The 17,359-nt window shown below is 61.5% G+C and overlaps 1 protein-coding gene across 1 annotated transcript; it reads left to right on the plus strand.

Annotated features, from left to right (window-relative positions):
* The first annotated feature begins 686 nt into the window (after positions 1–686).
* Positions 687–16,849, plus strand: BEST2 (bestrophin 2). The gene is made up of 9 exons (XM_033083673.1): positions 687–906; positions 4,318–4,412; positions 5,939–6,172; positions 8,216–8,370; positions 9,846–9,923; positions 12,375–12,527; positions 12,638–12,718; positions 13,855–14,006; positions 16,657–16,849. Exons 1-9 carry the CDS (start codon positions 755–757, stop codon positions 16,847–16,849), a joined length of 1,293 nt encoding a protein of 430 aa, XP_032939564.1. The 5' UTR covers positions 687–754.
* Positions 16,850–17,359: the final 510 nt, after the last annotated feature.

A 17,359-nucleotide genomic window follows, 5' to 3' on the forward strand; every position in this document is an offset into this window, starting at 1 on the left:
ATCCCCTGGGTGTCCCCAGAGTGTCCCCAAGGTGCTAGGGGGGTCCCCCGGGTGTCCCCGAGTGTCCCCAGGTGTCCCCCGAGTGTCCCCAAGAGTCCCCAGGGTGTCCCCGAGTGTCCTGAGGTGTCCCCAAGGTGCTGGGGCGGTCCCCTGGGTGTCCCCACGGTGTCCCCGAGTGTCCCCAGGGTGTCACCAAGAGTCCCCAGGGGGCTGCCGAGTGTCCCCGAGTGTCCCCCGAGTGTCCCCGAGTACCCCCAGGGTGTCCCCGAGTGTCCCCCGAGTGTCCCCAAGGTGCTGGAGAGGTCCCCAAGGTGCCCCCGAGTGTCCCCAGGGCGTCCCCAAGTGTCCGCAGGTGTCCACAGGTGTCCCCAAGAGTCCCCCAAGTGTGCCCAGGGTGTCTCTGAGTGTCCCCAAGGTGTCCCCAGGTGTCCTCAAGTGTCCCCAGGGTGTCCCCAGGGTGTCCCCGAGTGTCCCCACGTGTCCCCACAGGTGCCACCCAGTGTATTGTATGTGTCCCCGGTGTCCCTGCAGGTGTTCCTGCTGTCCCCAGTGTCCCACAGGTGTCCCTGGTGTCCCCCAGGTGTCCCCGCAGGTCTCGCCCAGTGTCCCACAGGTGTCCCCAGTGTCACTCACATGTCCCTGGTGTCTCTGCAGGTGTCCCCCAGGTGTTCCCGGTGTCACTCAGGTATTCCCGGTGTCCCTGCAGGTGTTCCCGCTGTCCCCCAGGTGTCCCTGCAGGTGCCACCCCCGGGCCATGACCGTCACCTACACGTCCCGCGTGGCCACCGCGCGCTTCGGGGGCTTCTCCCAACTGCTGCTGCTGTGGAGGGGCAGCATCTACAAACTGCTGTACCGGGAACTGCTGCTCTTCCTGGCGGCCTACCTGGGGCTGAGCCTGGCCTACAGGTGAGGGGACACACCTGGGGACACCTGGGGACACCTGGGGACACGGGGACATCACCCACCTGGGGACACGGGGACACCCAGGGCAGCATCTACAAACTGCTGTACCGAGAATTACTGCTCTTCCTGGCGGCCTACCTGGGGCTCAGCCTGGCCTACAGGTGAGGGGACACACCTGGGGACACCTGGGGACAGGTGAGACACACCTGGGGACACGGGGACACCCAGGGCAGCATCTACAAACTGCTGTACCGGGAATTGCTGCTCTTCCTGGCGGCCTACCTGGGGCTGAGCCTGGCCTACAGGTGAGGGGACACACCTGGGGACAGGTGAGACACACCTGGGGACACCTGGGGACACGGGGACATCACACACCTGGGGACACGGGGACACGCAGGGCAGCATCTACAAACTGCTGTACCGAGAATTACTGCTCTTCCTGACAGCCTACCTGGGGCTGAGCCTGGCCTACAGGTGAGGGGACACACCTGGGGACACCTGGGGACACCTGGGGACACGGGGACACCCAGGGCAGCATCTACAAACTGCTGTACCGGGAACTGCTGCTCTTCCTGACAGCCTACCTGGGGCTGAGCCTGGCCTACAGGTGAGGGGACACACCTGGGGACACCTGGGGACAGGTGAGACACACCTGGGGACATGGGGACACGGGGACACCCAGGGCAGCATCTACAAACTGCTGTACCGGGAACTGCTGCTCTTCCTGGTGGCCTACCTGGGGCTGAGCCTGGCCTACAGGTGAGGGGACACACCTGGGGACACCTGGGGACACCTGGGGACATGGGGACACGGGGACACCTGGGGACAGGTGAGGGAACACCTGGGGGACACGGGGACATGGGGACATGACTCACCTGGGGCTGAGCCTGGCCTACAGGTGAGGGGACAGGTGAGGGGACACCTGGGGACAGGTGAGACACACCTGGGGACACGGGGACACAGGGACACCCAGGGCAGCATCTACAAACTGCTGTACCGGGAACTGCTGCTCTTCCTGACGGCCTACCTGGGGCTGAGCCTGGCCTACAGGTGAGGGGACACACCTGGGGACACCTGGGGACAGGTGTGGGACAGGTGTGGGACAGGTGAGACACACATGGGGACACGGGGACACCCAGGGCAGCATCTACAAACTGCTGTACCGGGAATTGCTGCTCTTCCTGGCGGACTACCTGGGGCTGAGCCTGGCCTACAGGTGAGGGGACAGGTGAGGGGACACCTGGGGACACCTGGGGACATGGGGACACGGGGACACCCAGGGCAGCATCTACAAACTGCTGTACCGGGAACTGCTGCTCTTCCTGGCGGCCTACCTGGGGCTGAGCCTGGCCTACAGGTGAGGGGACACACCTGGGGACACCTGGGGACATGGGGACACCTGGGGACACGGGGACATCACCCACATGGGGACACGGGGACACCCAGGGCAGCATCTACAAACTGCTGTACCGGGAATTGCTGCTCTTCCTGGCAGCCTACCTGGGGCTGAGCCTGGCCTACAGGTGAGGGGACACACCTGGGGACACCTGGGGACAGGTGAGACACACCTGGGGACATGGGGACACGGGGACACCCAGGGCAGCATCTACAAACTGCTGTACCGGGAACTGCTGCTCTTCCTGGTGGCCTACCTGGGGCTGAGCCTGGCCTACAGGTGAGGGGACACACCTGGGGACACCTGGGGACACCTGGGGACATGGGGACACGGGGACACCTGGGGACAGGTGAGGGAACACCTGGGGGACACGGGGACATGGGGACATGACTCACCTGGGGCTGAGCCTGGCCTACAGGTGAGGGGACAGGTGAGGGGACACCTGGGGACAGGTGAGACACACCTGGGGACACGGGGACACAGGGACACCCAGGGCAGCATCTACAAACTGCTGTACCGGGAACTGCTGCTCTTCCTGACAGCCTACCTGGGGCTGAGCCTGGCCTACAGGTGAGGGGACACACCTGGGGACACCTGGGGACAGGTGTGGGACAGGTGTGGGACAGGTGAGACACACATGGGGACACGGGGACACCCAGGGCAGCATCTACAAACTGCTGTACCGGGAATTGCTGCTCTTCCTGGCGGACTACCTGGGGCTGAGCCTGGCCTACAGGTGAGGGGACAGGTGAGGGGACACCTGGGGACACCTGGGGACATGGGGACACGGGGACACCCAGGGCAGCATCTACAAACTGCTGTACCGGGAACTGCTGCTCTTCCTGGCGGCCTACCTGGGGCTGAGCCTGGCCTACAGGTGAGGGGACACACCTGGGGACACCTGGGGACATGGGGACACCTGGGGACACGGGGACATCACCCACCTGGGGACACAGGGACACCCAGGGCAGCATCTACAAACTGCTGTACCGGGAACTGCTGCTCTTCCTGGCGGCCTACCTGGGGCTGAGCCTGGCCTACAGGTGAGGGGACACACTTGGGGACACCTGGGGACAGGTGTGGGACAGGTGAGGGGACACCTGGGGACACGGGGACATGGGGACATCACTCACCTGGGGCTGAGCCTGGCCTACAGGTGAGAGATACCTGGGGACACCTGGGGACACGGGGACATGGGGACATCACTCACCTGGGGCTCAGCCTGGCCTACAGGTGAGGGGACAGGTGTGGGACAGGTGAGGGGACACCTGGGGACACCTGGGGACACCTGAGGACACCTGAGGGACATGGGGACATGGGGACATCACTCACCTGGAGCTCAGTCTGGCCTACAGGTGAGGGGACACCTGGGGACACCTGGGGACAGGTGTGGGGACACGGGGACATCGAGGTGGGACGCAGGGAGATGGCGGGACAGGGGGGACAGTGGGGCCGGGGACAGGGACAGGGACAGCGACCCCAGGATGGTCACAGTGACACTTTGGTGTCCCCCAGGACAGTGACAATGACAGTTCCATGTCCCCAGGGAGGCGACAGTGACACTGTGGTGTCCCCAGGGAGGTGACAGTGACACCGTGGTGTCCCCAGCACGGTGACAATGACAGTTTTGTGTCCCCAGGGAGGTGACAATGCCAGGTTTCTGTCCCCAGGTTCCTGCTGTCCGAGGGACACTGGGGGGTCACAGTGACACCGTGGTGTCCCCAGCACGGTGACAGTGACAGATTTCTGTCCCCAGGTTCCTGCTGTCCGAGGGGCACTGGGGGGGGTCACGATGACACTTTAATGTCCCCAGGGAGGTGACAGTGACACTTTTCTGTCCCCAGGTTCCTGCTGTCCGAGGGGCACGGGGAGGGACTCAGTGACACTGTGGTGTCCCCAGGGAGGTGACAGTGACACTTTTCTGTCCCCAGGTTCCTGCTGTCCGAGGGACACTGGGGGGGTCTCAGTGACAGTTTGGTGTCCCCAGCACGGTGACAATGACAGATTTGTGTCCCCAGGTTCCTGCTGTCCGAGGCCCAGCGCCGCCTGTTCGAGAAGCTCGCGCTCTACTGCGACAAATCCGCGAACCTGATCCCGGTGTCCTTCGTGCTCGGTGAGACCCCGAGAGACCCCTGAGACCCCCCCCCAGGGACCCCCGGGACCCCCGGGACCCCCCTGGGACCCCCAGAGACCCCCCTGAGACCCCCGAGACCCCCTGAGAGAACCCCAGGACCCCCCAGAGACCTCTGAGACCCCCGGGACCCCCCCAGGGACCCCCCTGAGACCCCCCCAGAGACCCTCGGGACCCCTGAGACCCCCTGAGAGAACCCCGGGACCCTCAGAGACCCCCCCTGAGACCCCCTGAGACCCCCGAGACCCCCCTGGGACCCCCCCTGAGACCCCCGGGACCGCCCTGAGAGAACCCCGGGACCCCCAAGGGACCCCCCAGAGACCCCCAGAGACCCCCGGGACCCCCCGAGAGAACCCTGGGACCCCCGGGACCCACCCAGGGACCCCCAGAGACCCCCGGGAACCCCAGAGACCTCTGAGACCCCCCTGGGACCCCCCCTGAGACCCCCCAGGACACCCCTGGCATCCCCCACTATTTCCCAGTTCCCTCCCAGTTCCCTCCCAGTACCCCCAGTCCCATCCCAGTCCTCTCCCTGTGCCCCCAGTGACCCCTCCCAGTGCTTCCAGTACCCCCAGTCCCTTCCCAGTCCCCTCCCAGTCCCCCCAGTGCCATCCCAGTCCCTTCCCAGTCCCATCCCAGTTCCCTCCCAGTACCCCCAGTCCCCTCCCAGTCCCCCCAGTGCCCTCCCAGTGCTCTCAGTACCCCTACCAGTGCCTCCAGTCCCCTCCCAGTCCCCTCCTAATGCCCCCAGTCCCCTCCCAGTCCTGTCCCAGTGCCCCCCAGTCCCCTCCCAGAGCTCCCAGTACCCCTACCAATACTCCCAGTCCCCTCCCAATCCCCCCCGGTTCCCCCAGTCCCCTCCCAGTCCCCTCCCAGACCCTCCTAGTGCTCCCAGTCCCCTCCCAGTTCCCTCCTAATGTCCCCAGTCCCCTCCCAGTCCCATCCCAGTCCCCCCCAGTGCCCCTCCCAGTCCCCCCAGTCCCATCCCAGTCCCCCCCAGTCCCATCCCAGTTTCCCCAGTCCCTCCCAGTACCCCCAGTCCCATCCCAGTCCCCTCCCAGTCCCATCCCAGTCCCCCCAGTCCCATCCCAGTCCCCTCCCAGTCCCATCCCAGTCCCCCCAGTCCCATCCCAGTCCCGTCCCAGTGCTCCCAGTCCCTCCCAGTCCCACCCCAGTCCCCCCCGCAGGTTTCTACGTGGCGCTGGTGCTGGAGCGCTGGTGGGGTCAGTTCCGGACGGTGCCACCAGTACTCCCAGTCCCTCCCAGTACCCCTCCCAGTCCCATCCCAGTCCCATCCCAGTCCCCCCAGTCCCTCCCAGTCCTCTCCCAGTGCCCCCAGTCCCATCCCAGTGCCCTCCCAGTCCTTTCCCAGTTCTTTCCCAGTACCCCTAATCCTCTCCCAGTCCCCTCCCAGTCCCCCCAGTCCCATCCCAGTACCCCCCCAGTGCTCCCAATCCCCTCCCAATCCCCTCCCAGTCCCCCCAGTCCCATCCCAGTCCCCCCCGCAGGTTTCTACGTGGCGCTGGTGCTGGAGCGCTGGTGGGGTCAGTTCCGGACGGTGCCGGCCCCGGACGGGCTGATGGTGGCCGTGGCCGGGAGTGTCCACGGGGCGGACGCGCGGGGGCGGCTCCTGCGCCGGACGCTGCTGCGCTACGGGAGCCTGGCGGCGCTGCTGGTCCTCAGGGCGGTCAGCACACCTGTGTATAAGAGATTTCCCACCACTGACCACCTGGTGCAGGCCGGTGAGTGACCATGAGTGACCACTGAGTGACCACTGACTGGTACTGACAGCCATTGACTACCATTGACTGTCATTCCCCATCACTGACCATCACTGACCCCTGGTGCTGTGGGCGGTCAGCACACCGGTCTACAAGAGATTTCCCACCACTGACCACCTGGTGCAGGCCGGTGAGTGACCATGAGTGACCACTGAGTGACCACTAACCCATACTGATAGCCATTGACTTCCATTGACTGCCATTGACTGCCATTAAATGTCATTGATTGTCATTGACCATCACTGACCCCTGGTGCTGCGGGCGGTCAGCACGCCCGTGTACAAGAGATTTCCCACCACTGACCACCTGGTGCAGGCCGGTGAGTGACCATGAGTGACCACTGACCGGTACTGATAGCCATTAACCACCATTGACTGTCATTGACTGCCATTGAATGTCATTGATTGCCATTCCCCATCACTGACCATCACACACCATCACTGACCCCTGGTGCTAAGGGCGGTCAGCACACCCATGTACAAGAGATTTCCCACCACTGACCATCTGGTGCAGGCCGGTGAGTGACCACTGACCGGTACTGACCAGTACTGATAGCCATTAACACCATTAACCACCATTGACTGTCATTGACTGTCAGTGACCATCATTGACCATCACTGCCCATCACTGACCCCTGGTGCTGCGGGCGGTCAGCACACCCGTGTACAAGAGATTTCCCACCACTGACCACCTGGTGCAGGCCGGTGAGTGACCACTGACCAGTACAGAACAGCCATTAACACCATTAACCACCATTGACTGTCATTGACTGTCACTGACCATCACACACCATCACTGACCCCTGGTGCTGCGGGCGGTCAGCACGCCGGTCTACAAGAGATTCCCCACCACTGACCACCTGGTGCAGGCCGGTGAGTGACCACTGACCGGTACTGACCGGTACTGACCAGTACTGACAGCCATTGACTGCCATTGACTGTCATTGATTGTTATTGGCCATCACTGCCCATCACTGACCCCTGGTGCTGCGGGCGGTCAGCACACCCGTGTACAAGAGGTTTCCCACCACTGACCACCTGGTGCAGGCCGGTGAGTGACCATGAGTGACCACTGACCGGTACTGACCAGTACTGACAGCCATTGATTGCCATTAACCATCACTGACTGTCATTGACCATCACTGCCCATCACTGACCCCTGGTGCTAAGGGCGGTCAGCACGCCCGCGTACAAGAGATTCCCCACCACTGACCACCTGGTGCAGGCCGGTGAGTGACCATGAGTGACCACTGACCCGTACTGACAGCCATTGACTACCATTGAATGTCATTGATTGTCATTGATTGTCATTCCCCATCACTGACCATCACTGACCCCTGGTGCTGCGGGCGGTCAGCACGCCGGTCTACAAGAGATTTCCCACCACTGACCACCTGGTGCAGGCCGGTGAGTGACCATGAGTGACCACTGAGTGACCACTGACCACTACTCCCCATCACTGACCATCGCTGACCACCATTCCCCACCACTGACCGCCCAGTGCAGGCTGGGACTCATCACTGACCGCCATTCCCTGGGTTCAGGGGTCACACCTCAGGTTTGGGGTGTCCCCTCAGTCCTGGGCTGTCCCCATTTTTGGGGTGTCCCCATTTTCAGTGTCCCCATTTTTGGGGTTTCCCCATTTCGGGCTGTCCCCATTTTCAGTGTCCCCATTTCTGGGGTTTCCCCATTTTTGGGGTCCCCATTTTTGGGGTTTCCCCATTTTTTGGGTGTCCCCATTTCGGGGTTTCCCTATTTTCAGTGTCCCCATTTTTGGGGTTTCCCCATTTTTTGGGTGTCCCCATTTTTTGGGTGTCCCCATTTCAGGGTGTCCCCATTTCAGGGTGTCCCCATTTTTTGGGTGTCCCCATTTCTGGGCTGTCCCCATTTTTGGGGTCCCCCCCGGTTTTCCAGGGTTCCTGACGCGCGAGGAGCTGCCCCCCATTTCGGGCTGTCCCCATTTTCGGGGTCCCCCCTCATTTTGGGGTCCCCCCCGGTTTTTCAGGGTTCCTGACGCGCGAGGAGCGCCGCCGGCTGGAGGGGCTGCGCTCGCCCTACAACAAGTTCTGGGTTCCCTGCGCCTGGTTCGGGGCGCTGGCGGGGCAGGCGCGGCGCGAGGGGCGGGTCCGGGACGACTGCGCCCTCAAACTGCTCATGGAGGTGTGGACCCCAAAACCCCCTGGGACCCCAAAATCCACACTGGGACCCCAAAACCAGCACCCCAAAATCCACACTGGGACCCCAAAATCCCCCTGGGACCCCCAAACCGGGACCCCAAAATCCACACTGGCGGGGCAGGCGCGGCGCGAGGGGCGGGTCCGGGACGACTGCGCCCTCAAACTGCTCATGGAGGTGCGCACCCCAAAACCCAGACCCCAAAATCCCACCGGGACCCCAAAATCGGCACTGGGACCCCAAAACCCGGACCCCAAAATCTGGGACCCCAAATCCACACTGGGAACCCTCAGCACCCCAAAACTGGGACCCCAAAATCCCACTGGGACCCCAAAACCAGCACCCCAAAATCGGGACCCCAAAACCGGGACCCTAAAACCCCCTGGGACCCCAAAACCGGCATCCCAAAATCGGCACTGGGACCCCTCAGCACCCCAAAACAGGACCCCAAAACCCGGACACCAAAATCGGGACTACAAAATCCTCCCTGGGACCCCAAAATCTCCCTGGGACCCCTCAGCACCCCAAAACAGGACCCCAAAATCTACACCGGGACCCCAAAATCCACACTGAGACCCCAAAATCCACACTGGGACCCCAAAACCAGGACCCCAAAACGGGACCCCAAAATCGGCACTGGGACCCCAAAACCACACTGGGACCCAAAATCCACACTGGGACCCCAAAACCGGGTCCCCAAAATCCACACCGGGACCCCAAAATCCACACTGGGACCCCAAAACAGGCACCTCAAAATCCACACTGGGACCCCAAAACCGGGCACCCCAAAATCCACACCGAGACCCCAAAACCCGGGACCCCAAAATCCACACTGGGACCTCAAAACCGGGCACCCCAAAATCGGGACCCCAAAACCGGGACCCCAAAATCGGCACTGGGACCCCAAAACTGGGACCCCAAAACCACCCTGGGAACCCTCAGCACCCCAAAATCCACACTGGGACCCCAAGATCCACACTGGGACCCCAAAACCGGCACCCCAAAACCGGGGACCCCAAAATCCTCCCTAGGACCCCAAAACCGGGACCCCAAAACCCAGGACCCCCACAACCTTCTCTGGGACCCCAAAACCCTTGGGACCCCTCGGCACCCCAAAACCCGGGACCCCCAAAACTCCCCCCAGGACCCCCAAAACCCGGCACCCCAAAACCCCCTGGGACCCCAAAACCCGGGACCCCCAACACCCCCAGGACACCCCCAAAACCACCCAGGGACCTCAACCCCCTGGGACCCCAAAACCACCCTGGGACCCCCCCCAAATTCCCCTTGAGACCCCCCCCACCCCCCCTAAACGCCTCTGAGCCCCCCAAACCCCCCCTGCTGCCCCCCTGAGCCCCCCCAATTGCCCCTAAACCCCTCTGACCCCCCTGAGCCCCCCAACCCCACCCCCCGAGCCCCCCTGGGACCCCCCCAATCCCCAATCCCCCCCTGCCCCCCAGGAGCTGAACCGGTTCCGGGCCCACTGCAGCCTCCTGTTCCACTACGACTGGATCAGCGTGCCACTGGTGTACACCCAGGTACGCACTGGGAGCACTGGGAGCACTGGGGGGGGGGCTGGGGTACACCCAGGTACGGACTGGGAGCACTGGGAGCACTGGGACACACCTGGGGACACCTGGGGACACCTGGGGTACACCCAGGTACGGACTGGGAGCACTGGGAGCACTGGGACACACCTGGGGGGGGGTGAGGGAACACCTGGGGACACCTGGGGTACACCCAGGTACGGACTGGGAGCACTGGGAGCACTGGGACACACCTGGGGAGGGGCTGGGGTACACCCAGGTACGGACTGGGAGCACTGGGAGCACTGGGACACACCTGGGGACACCTGGGGTACACCCAGGTACGGACTGGGAGCACTGGGAGCACTGGGACACACCTGGGGGGGGGCTGGGGTACACCCAGGTACGGACTGGGAGCACTGGGAGCACTGGGACACACCTGGGGAGGTGAAGGGACACCTGGGGACACCTGGGGTACACCCAGGTACGGGCTGGGAGCACTGGGAGCACTGGTGGGGGGTGAGGGAACACCTGGGGACACCTGGGGGACACCCAGGTACGGACTGGGAGCACTGGGAGCACTGGGACACACCTGGTGTATACCCAGGTACGGACTGGGAGCACTGGGAGCACTGGGACACACCTGGGGGGGGGCTGGTGTACACCCAGGTACGGACTGGGAGCACTGGGAGCACTGGGAGCACTGGGGGGGGGTGAGGGAACACCTGGGGGACACCCAGGTACGGACTGGGAGCACTGGGACACACCTGGGGGGGGGCTGGGGACACCCAGGCACGGACTGGGAGCACTGGGAGCACTGGGACACACCTGGGGGGGGTGAGGGAACACCCAGGTATGGACTGGGAGCACTGGGAGCACTGGCGGGGGGACTGGGATACACCCAGGTACGGACTGGGAGCACTGGGAGCACTGGGACACACCTGGGGGGGGGTGAGGGAACACCTGGGGACACCTGGGGGACACACAGGTACAGACTGGGAGCACCGGGAGCACTGGGACACACCTGGGGGGGAACTGGGTACACCTGGGGACACCTGGGGGACACCCAGGTACGGACTGGGAGCACTGGGAGCACTGGGACACACCTGGGGGGGGCTGGGGTACACCCAGGTACGGACTGGGAGCACTGGGGGCACTGGGACACACCTGGGGACACCTGGGGGGGTAAGGGGACACCTGGGGGACACCCGGGGAGGCCTGAGAAGACACCTGGGGACATCTGGGGAGCACTTGGGGGGGGCGAAGGGACACCTGGGGACACCTGGGGGGCACCTGAGGACACACCTGGGGACACCTGGAAGCACCTGGGGAGGTGAAGGGACACCTGGGAGCACCTTGGGGGGCTGTAGGGACACTTGGAGGGGGTGAGGAGACACCTGGGGACACCTGGGAGCACCTGTGGGGCACCTGTGGGGGTAAGGGGACACCTGGGGGGGTGAAGGGACACCTGGGGACACCTGGGGGACACACAGGTACGGACTGGGAGCAGTGGGACATACCTGAGAGCACCTGGCCAGGGCTGGGCTGACACGTGGGAGTCACATGGGAGGGGTCACATGGGGAGGAGTCACATGGTGGAGTCACATGGTGAGGAGTCACGTGGTGGAGTCACATGATGGAGTCACATGGTGGAGTCACATGGTGAGGAATCAAGTGGGAGGAGTCAGATGGGAGGGTCACATGGGGAGGAATCACGTGGTGGAGTCACATGGTGGAGTCACGTGGGGAGGGGTCACACAGGGGTCACACTCCCCTCCCCAGGTGGTGACCATCGCCGTGTACACCTGGGGGGTCACACAGGGGTCACACAGGGGTCACACAGGGGTCACAGGGGTCACACCTCCCCCCCCAGGTGGTGACCATCGCCGTGTACACCTGGGGGGTCACACAGGGGTCACACAGGGGTCACACAGGGGTCACACCCCCCCCCCAGGTGGTGACCATCGCCGTGTACACCTGGGGGGTCACATGGGAGGGGTCACAGGGGTCACAGGGGTCACGCCCCCCTCCCCAGGTGGTGACCATCGCCGTGTACACCTGGGGGGTCACACAGGGGTCACACAGGGGTCACACAGGGGTCACACCCCCTCCCCAGGTGGTGACCATCGCCGTGTACACCTGGGGGGATCACATGGGAGGGGTCACACGGTGTCAGAGGTCACAGGGGTCACACTGCCCCCAGGTGGTGATCATCGCCGTGTACACCTGGGGGGTCACACAGGGGTCACACAGGGGTCACACAGGGGTCACGCTCCCCGCTCCCCAGGTGGTGACCATCGCCGTGTACACCTGGGGGGTCACACAGGGGTCACACAGGGTCACGTGTCAGGGGTCACACAGGGGTCACACCCCATCCCCCAGGTGGTGACCATCGCCGTGTACACCTGAGGGGGGGTCACACGGTGTCAGAGGTCACACAGGGGTCACACTCTGCCCCCCCAGGTGGTGACCATCGCCGTGTACACCTTCTTCCTCACCTGCCTGATCGGGCGCCAGTTCCTGGACCCCGCCCAGGGCTACGCGGGCCACGAGCTGGACCTGGGCGTGCCCGTGTTCACCCTGCTGCAGTTCTTCTTCTACGTGGGCTGGCTCAAGGTGAGCGCACCTGCCCGGGGGGCGGGGCACGCCCGGGTGACACGCCCAGGTGACACGCCCAGGTGACACGCCCAGGTGACACGCCCAGGTGACACCTGGATCCCCCGCAGGTGGCCGAGCAGCTCATTAACCCCTTCGGGGAGGATGATGATGATTTCGAGACCAACACCCTGATCGACCGAAACTTCCAGGTGAGGGGGGGGGGGTCAGGTGAGTGGGGGGGGGGGGATCAGGTGAGTGGGAGGGGCTCAGGTGAGTGTGGGGGGGGCTCAGGTGAGTGGGGAGGGGCTCAGGTGTGTGAGCGGTGCTGTCCTTACAGGTGTCCGTCTGTCCATACAGGTGTCTGTCTGTACAGGTGTCCGTACAAGTGTCCATCTGTCCATCTCTATCTGTACAGGTGTCCATCTGTCCATCCAGGTGTCCATACAGGTGTCTGTCTGTCCGTACAGGTGTCCATGCTGGCCGTGGACGAGCTCTACGGGCAGGTGTCTGTACAGGTGTCCATCTGTCTGTACAGGTGTCTGTCTGTCCGTACAGGTGTCTGTACAGGTGTCTGTCTGTCTGTACAGGTGTCTGTCTGTCCGTACAGGTGTCTGTACAGGTGTCCATTTGTCCATCCCTCTGTCCGTACAGGTGTCCATCTGTCCATCCAGGTGTCTGTCTGTCCATGCAGGTGTCCATCTGTCCATCCAGGTGTCCGTGCTGGCCGTGGACGAGCTCTACGGGCAGGTGTCTGTACAGGTGTCTGTACAGCTGTCCGTACAGGTGTCCATCTGTCCATCCAGGTGTCCATCCAGGTGTCCATCTGTCCGTCTCTCTATCTGTACAGGTGTCTGTACAGGTGTCTGTACAGGTGTCTGTCTGTCCGTACAGGTGTCTGTACAGGTGTCCATCCAGGTGTCCATCCAGGTGTCCATCCAGGTGTCTGTCCATCCAGGTGTCCATGCTGGCCGTGGACGAGCTCTATGGCCAGGTGTCTGTACAGGTGTCTGTACAGGTGTCTGTCTGTCAGTTCAGGTGTCTGTCTGTCCATCCAGGTGTCCATCTGTCCATCTCTCTGTCCGTACAGGTGTCTCTCTGTCCGTACAGGTGTCCATGCTGGCCGTGGACGAGCTCTACGGGCAGGTGTCCGTCCAGGTGTCCATCTGTCCATCTCTCTGTCCATCCAGGTGTTTGTACAGGTGTCTGTCTGTCTGTACAGGCATCTCTCTGTCCATCCAGGTGTCCATGCTGGCCGTGGACGAGCTCTACGGGCAGGTGTCCGTACAGGTGTCCATCTGTCCATCTCTTTGTCCATCCAGGTGTCCATTTGTCCATCTCTCCCCAGGTGTCCATGCTGGCCGTGGACGAGCTCTACGGCCAGGTGCCGTCCCTGGAGCGGGATCGTTACTGGGACTCCGCCTGCGCCCAGGCCCCGTACACGGCGGCGGCGCCGCGGCAGCGCCAGCCCGCGTTCCGCGGCTCGGCCTTCGACGTCACGTAAGGGACACCCCAAAATCCCAAAAATATCCTGGGAACCCCAAAATCCTGACCCCAAAATCCCTGAGATCCCCCAGCCCGCGTTCCGCGGCTCGGCCTTCGACGTCACGTAAGGGACACCCCAAAATCCCAAAAATATCCTGGGAACCCCCAAAATCCTGATCCCAAAATCCCTGAGATCCCCCAGCCCGCGTTCCGCGGCTCGGCCTTCGATGTCACGTGAGAGAAACCCCAAAAAACCCTAAAAAATCCCAAACAATCCCAACCCCAAAAACCTGGGAACCCCCAAAATCCTGACCCCAAAAATCCCGACCCCAAAATCCCACCCTGGGATCCCCCAGCCCGCGTTCCGCGGCTCGGCCTTCGATGTCACGTGAGAGACACCCCAAAAAACCCCAAAATCCCAAAAAACCCCAACCCCAAAAACCTGGGAACCCCCAAAATCCTGACCCCAAAATCCCAACCCCAAAATATCCTGGGAACCCCCAAAATCCCACCCTGGGATCCCCCGGCCCGTGTTCCGCGGCTCGGCCTTCGATGTCACGTAAGGGACCCCAAAAACCCCAAAAAATCCAAAAATCCTGATCCCAAAATCCCTGAAATCCCCCAGCCCACGTTCCGCGGCTCGGCCTTTGATGTCACGTGAGAAACACCCCAAAAATATCCTGGAAACCCCTAAAATCCCACCCTGAGATCCCCAAAATCCTGACCCCAAAAATCCCAACCCCAAAATCCCACCCTGAGATCCCCAAAATCCTGACCCCAAAAATCCCAACCCCAAAATCCCACCCTGGGATCCACCAGCCCGCGTTCCGCGGCTCGGCCTTCGATGTCACGTGAGAGAAACCCCAAAAAACCCTAAAAAATCCCAAACAATCCCAACCCCAAAAACCTGGGAACCCCCAAAATCCTGACCCCAAAATCCCAACCCCAAAATATCCTGGGAACCCCCAAAATCCCACCCTGGGATCCCCCGGCCCGTGTTCCGCGGCTCGGCCTTCGATGTCACGTAAGGGACCCCAAAAACCCCAAAAAATCCAAAAATCCTGATCCCAAAATCCCTGAAATCCCCCAGCCCACGTTCCGCGGCTCGGCCTTTGATGTCACGTGAGAAACACCCCAAAAATATCCTGGAAACCCCTAAAATCCCACCCTGAGATCCCCAAAATCCTGACCCCAAAAATCCCAACCCCAAAATCCCACCCTGAGATCCCCAAAATCCTGACCCCAAAAATCCCAACCCCAAAATCCCACCCTGGGATCCACCAGCCCGCGTTCCGCAGCTCGGCCTTCGACGTCACGTAAGGGACACCCCAAAAAACCCCAAAATCCCCAAAATCCCAAAAATCCCAACCCCAAAAACCTGGGAACCCCCAAAATCCTGACCCCAAAAATCCCAACCCCAAAATATCCTGGGAACCCCCAAAATCCCACCCTGGGAGCCCCCAGCCCGCGTTCCGCGGCTCGGCCTTCGACGTCACGTGAGGGACACCCCAAAATCCCAAAAAACCCCAAAAAATCCTGATCACAAAATCCCTGAGATCCCCCAGCCCGCGTTTTGGGCCTCGGCCTTCGATGTCACGTGAGAGAAACCCCAAAAAAACCTAAAAATCCCAAAAATCCTGATCCCAAAATCCTGACCCCAAAATATCCTGGGAACCCCCAAAATCCCACCCTGAGATCCCCAAAATCCCACCGTGGGTTCCCCCAAATCCTGACCCCAAAATCCCAGGACCCCCCAACCCTTCTGAGTCTCCCCCCCCAGGGGTTTTTGGGGTGAGTTTTTGGGGGTTTTGGGGTGATCCAGGGAGGGTTTTGGGGGGTTTTGGGGTGACCCGGGGAGGATTTTGGGAGTTTTTTTGGGGTGGGGTTTTTGGGGTGACCCGGGGAGGTTTTCTGGAGGATTTTGGGGTGGGTTTTTTGGAGGTTTTTGGGGGTGGATATTTTGGTGGGTTTTTAGGGTGGATTTTTTGGAGGTTTTGGGGGTTATCCAGGGAGGTTTTTTTTGGGTTTTTGGGGTGACCTGGGGAGGTTTTTTTGGGGTTTTTGGGGTGACCTGGGGAGGGTTTGGGGAGTTTTTTTGGGGTGGGTTTTTTCGAGGTTTTTGGGGTGATCCAGGGAGATTTTTTGAGGTTTTTGGGGTGGGTTTTTTGGGGGTTTTTAGGGTGACCCGGGGAGGTTTTTTGGGGGGTTTTGGGGTGAATTTTTTGGAGGTTTTTGGGGTTTTTGGGGTGGATTTTTTTTGGGTTTTGGGGTTATCCGGAGAGGTTTTTAAGGTGGGTTTTTTTGGGTTTTTGGGGGTGGATTTTTCGGGGTTTTTGGGGTTTTTTTGGGGTGGGTTTTTTGGAGGTTTTTGGGGGTGGATTTTTTGGACGTTTTGGGGTTATCCAAGGAGGTTTTTTGGGGCTTTTTGGGGTGACCCGGGGAGGTTTTCTGGAGGATTTTGGGGTGGATTTTTTGGAGGTTTTTGGGGTTTTTGGAGGTGGAATTTTTAGAGGATTTTGGGGTTATCCAGGGAGGTTTTTTGGGGGGTTTTTAGGGTGGATTTTTTGGGGTTTTTGGGGTTATCCAGGGAGGTTTTTTGGGGTTTTTGGGGTGACCTGGAGTGGATTTTTTGGGGTTTTTGGGGTGACCCTCCCCTCTCCCACAGCCTGGCCAAGGAGGAGATGCAGTTCCAGCCCCTGGAGGACATCGGGGACCCCCTGGGGGACCCCCTGGACCCCCCGATCCCCCCCCCCAAGAGCAGCTCCGAGGGGGGGGGCGGCGGCCCCGAGACCCCCCCGGGATTTGGGGACCCCCAGGAGCGGTGGCTGCTGCACCCCAGCGCCGAGCACGCCGTGTGAGGGGCGCCCCGAAACTGGGGAACCCCAGAAAATAAACTGGGGAACCCCAAAAAATGGGGAACCCCAAAAAATAAACTGGGGAACCCCAAAAAATGGGGAACCCCAAAAACTGTGGAACCCAAAACTGGAGAACCCCAGAAAATAAACTGGGGAACCCCAAAAAATGGGGGACCCCAAAAACTGAGAACCCAAAAAACTGAGAACCCCAAAATTGGGGAACCCCAAAAAATGGGGAAACCCAAAATTGTGCAACCCCTAAACTGAGAATCCCAAAACTGGGGAACCCCAAAACCACAAAAATGGGGAACCCCAAAACTGCAAGACCCCAAAAACTTGGAACCCCCAAAACTGGGGAACCCCAAAAACTGAGAACCCAAAAAAACAGGGAACCCAAAAACTGAGAACCCCAAAATTGGGGAATCCCAAAACTGAGAACCCAAAAAACCCAAAACCCCAAAAACCGGGGACCCCAAAAACTGGGGAACCCCAAAAATTGAGAACCCCAAAAAC

Source organism: Catharus ustulatus, chromosome 33, assembly GCF_009819885.2.
Source record: "Catharus ustulatus isolate bCatUst1 chromosome 33, bCatUst1.pri.v2, whole genome shotgun sequence".
Lineage (NCBI taxonomy): Eukaryota > Metazoa > Chordata > Aves > Passeriformes > Turdidae > Catharus > Catharus ustulatus.

Coding starts and splice junctions, on each gene's coding strand:
- BEST2 (XM_033083673.1), top strand. CDS start 755: ATGACCGTCACCTACACGTCCCGCGTGGCCACCGCGCGCTTCGGGGGC. Junction 9,924..12,374: donor TGCCACTGGTGTACACCCAG/GTACGCACTGGG, acceptor CTGCCCCCCCAG/GTGGTGACCATCGCCGTGTA. Junction 12,719..13,854: donor TGATCGACCGAAACTTCCAG/GTGAGGGGGGGG, acceptor ATCTCTCCCCAG/GTGTCCATGCTGGCCGTGGA.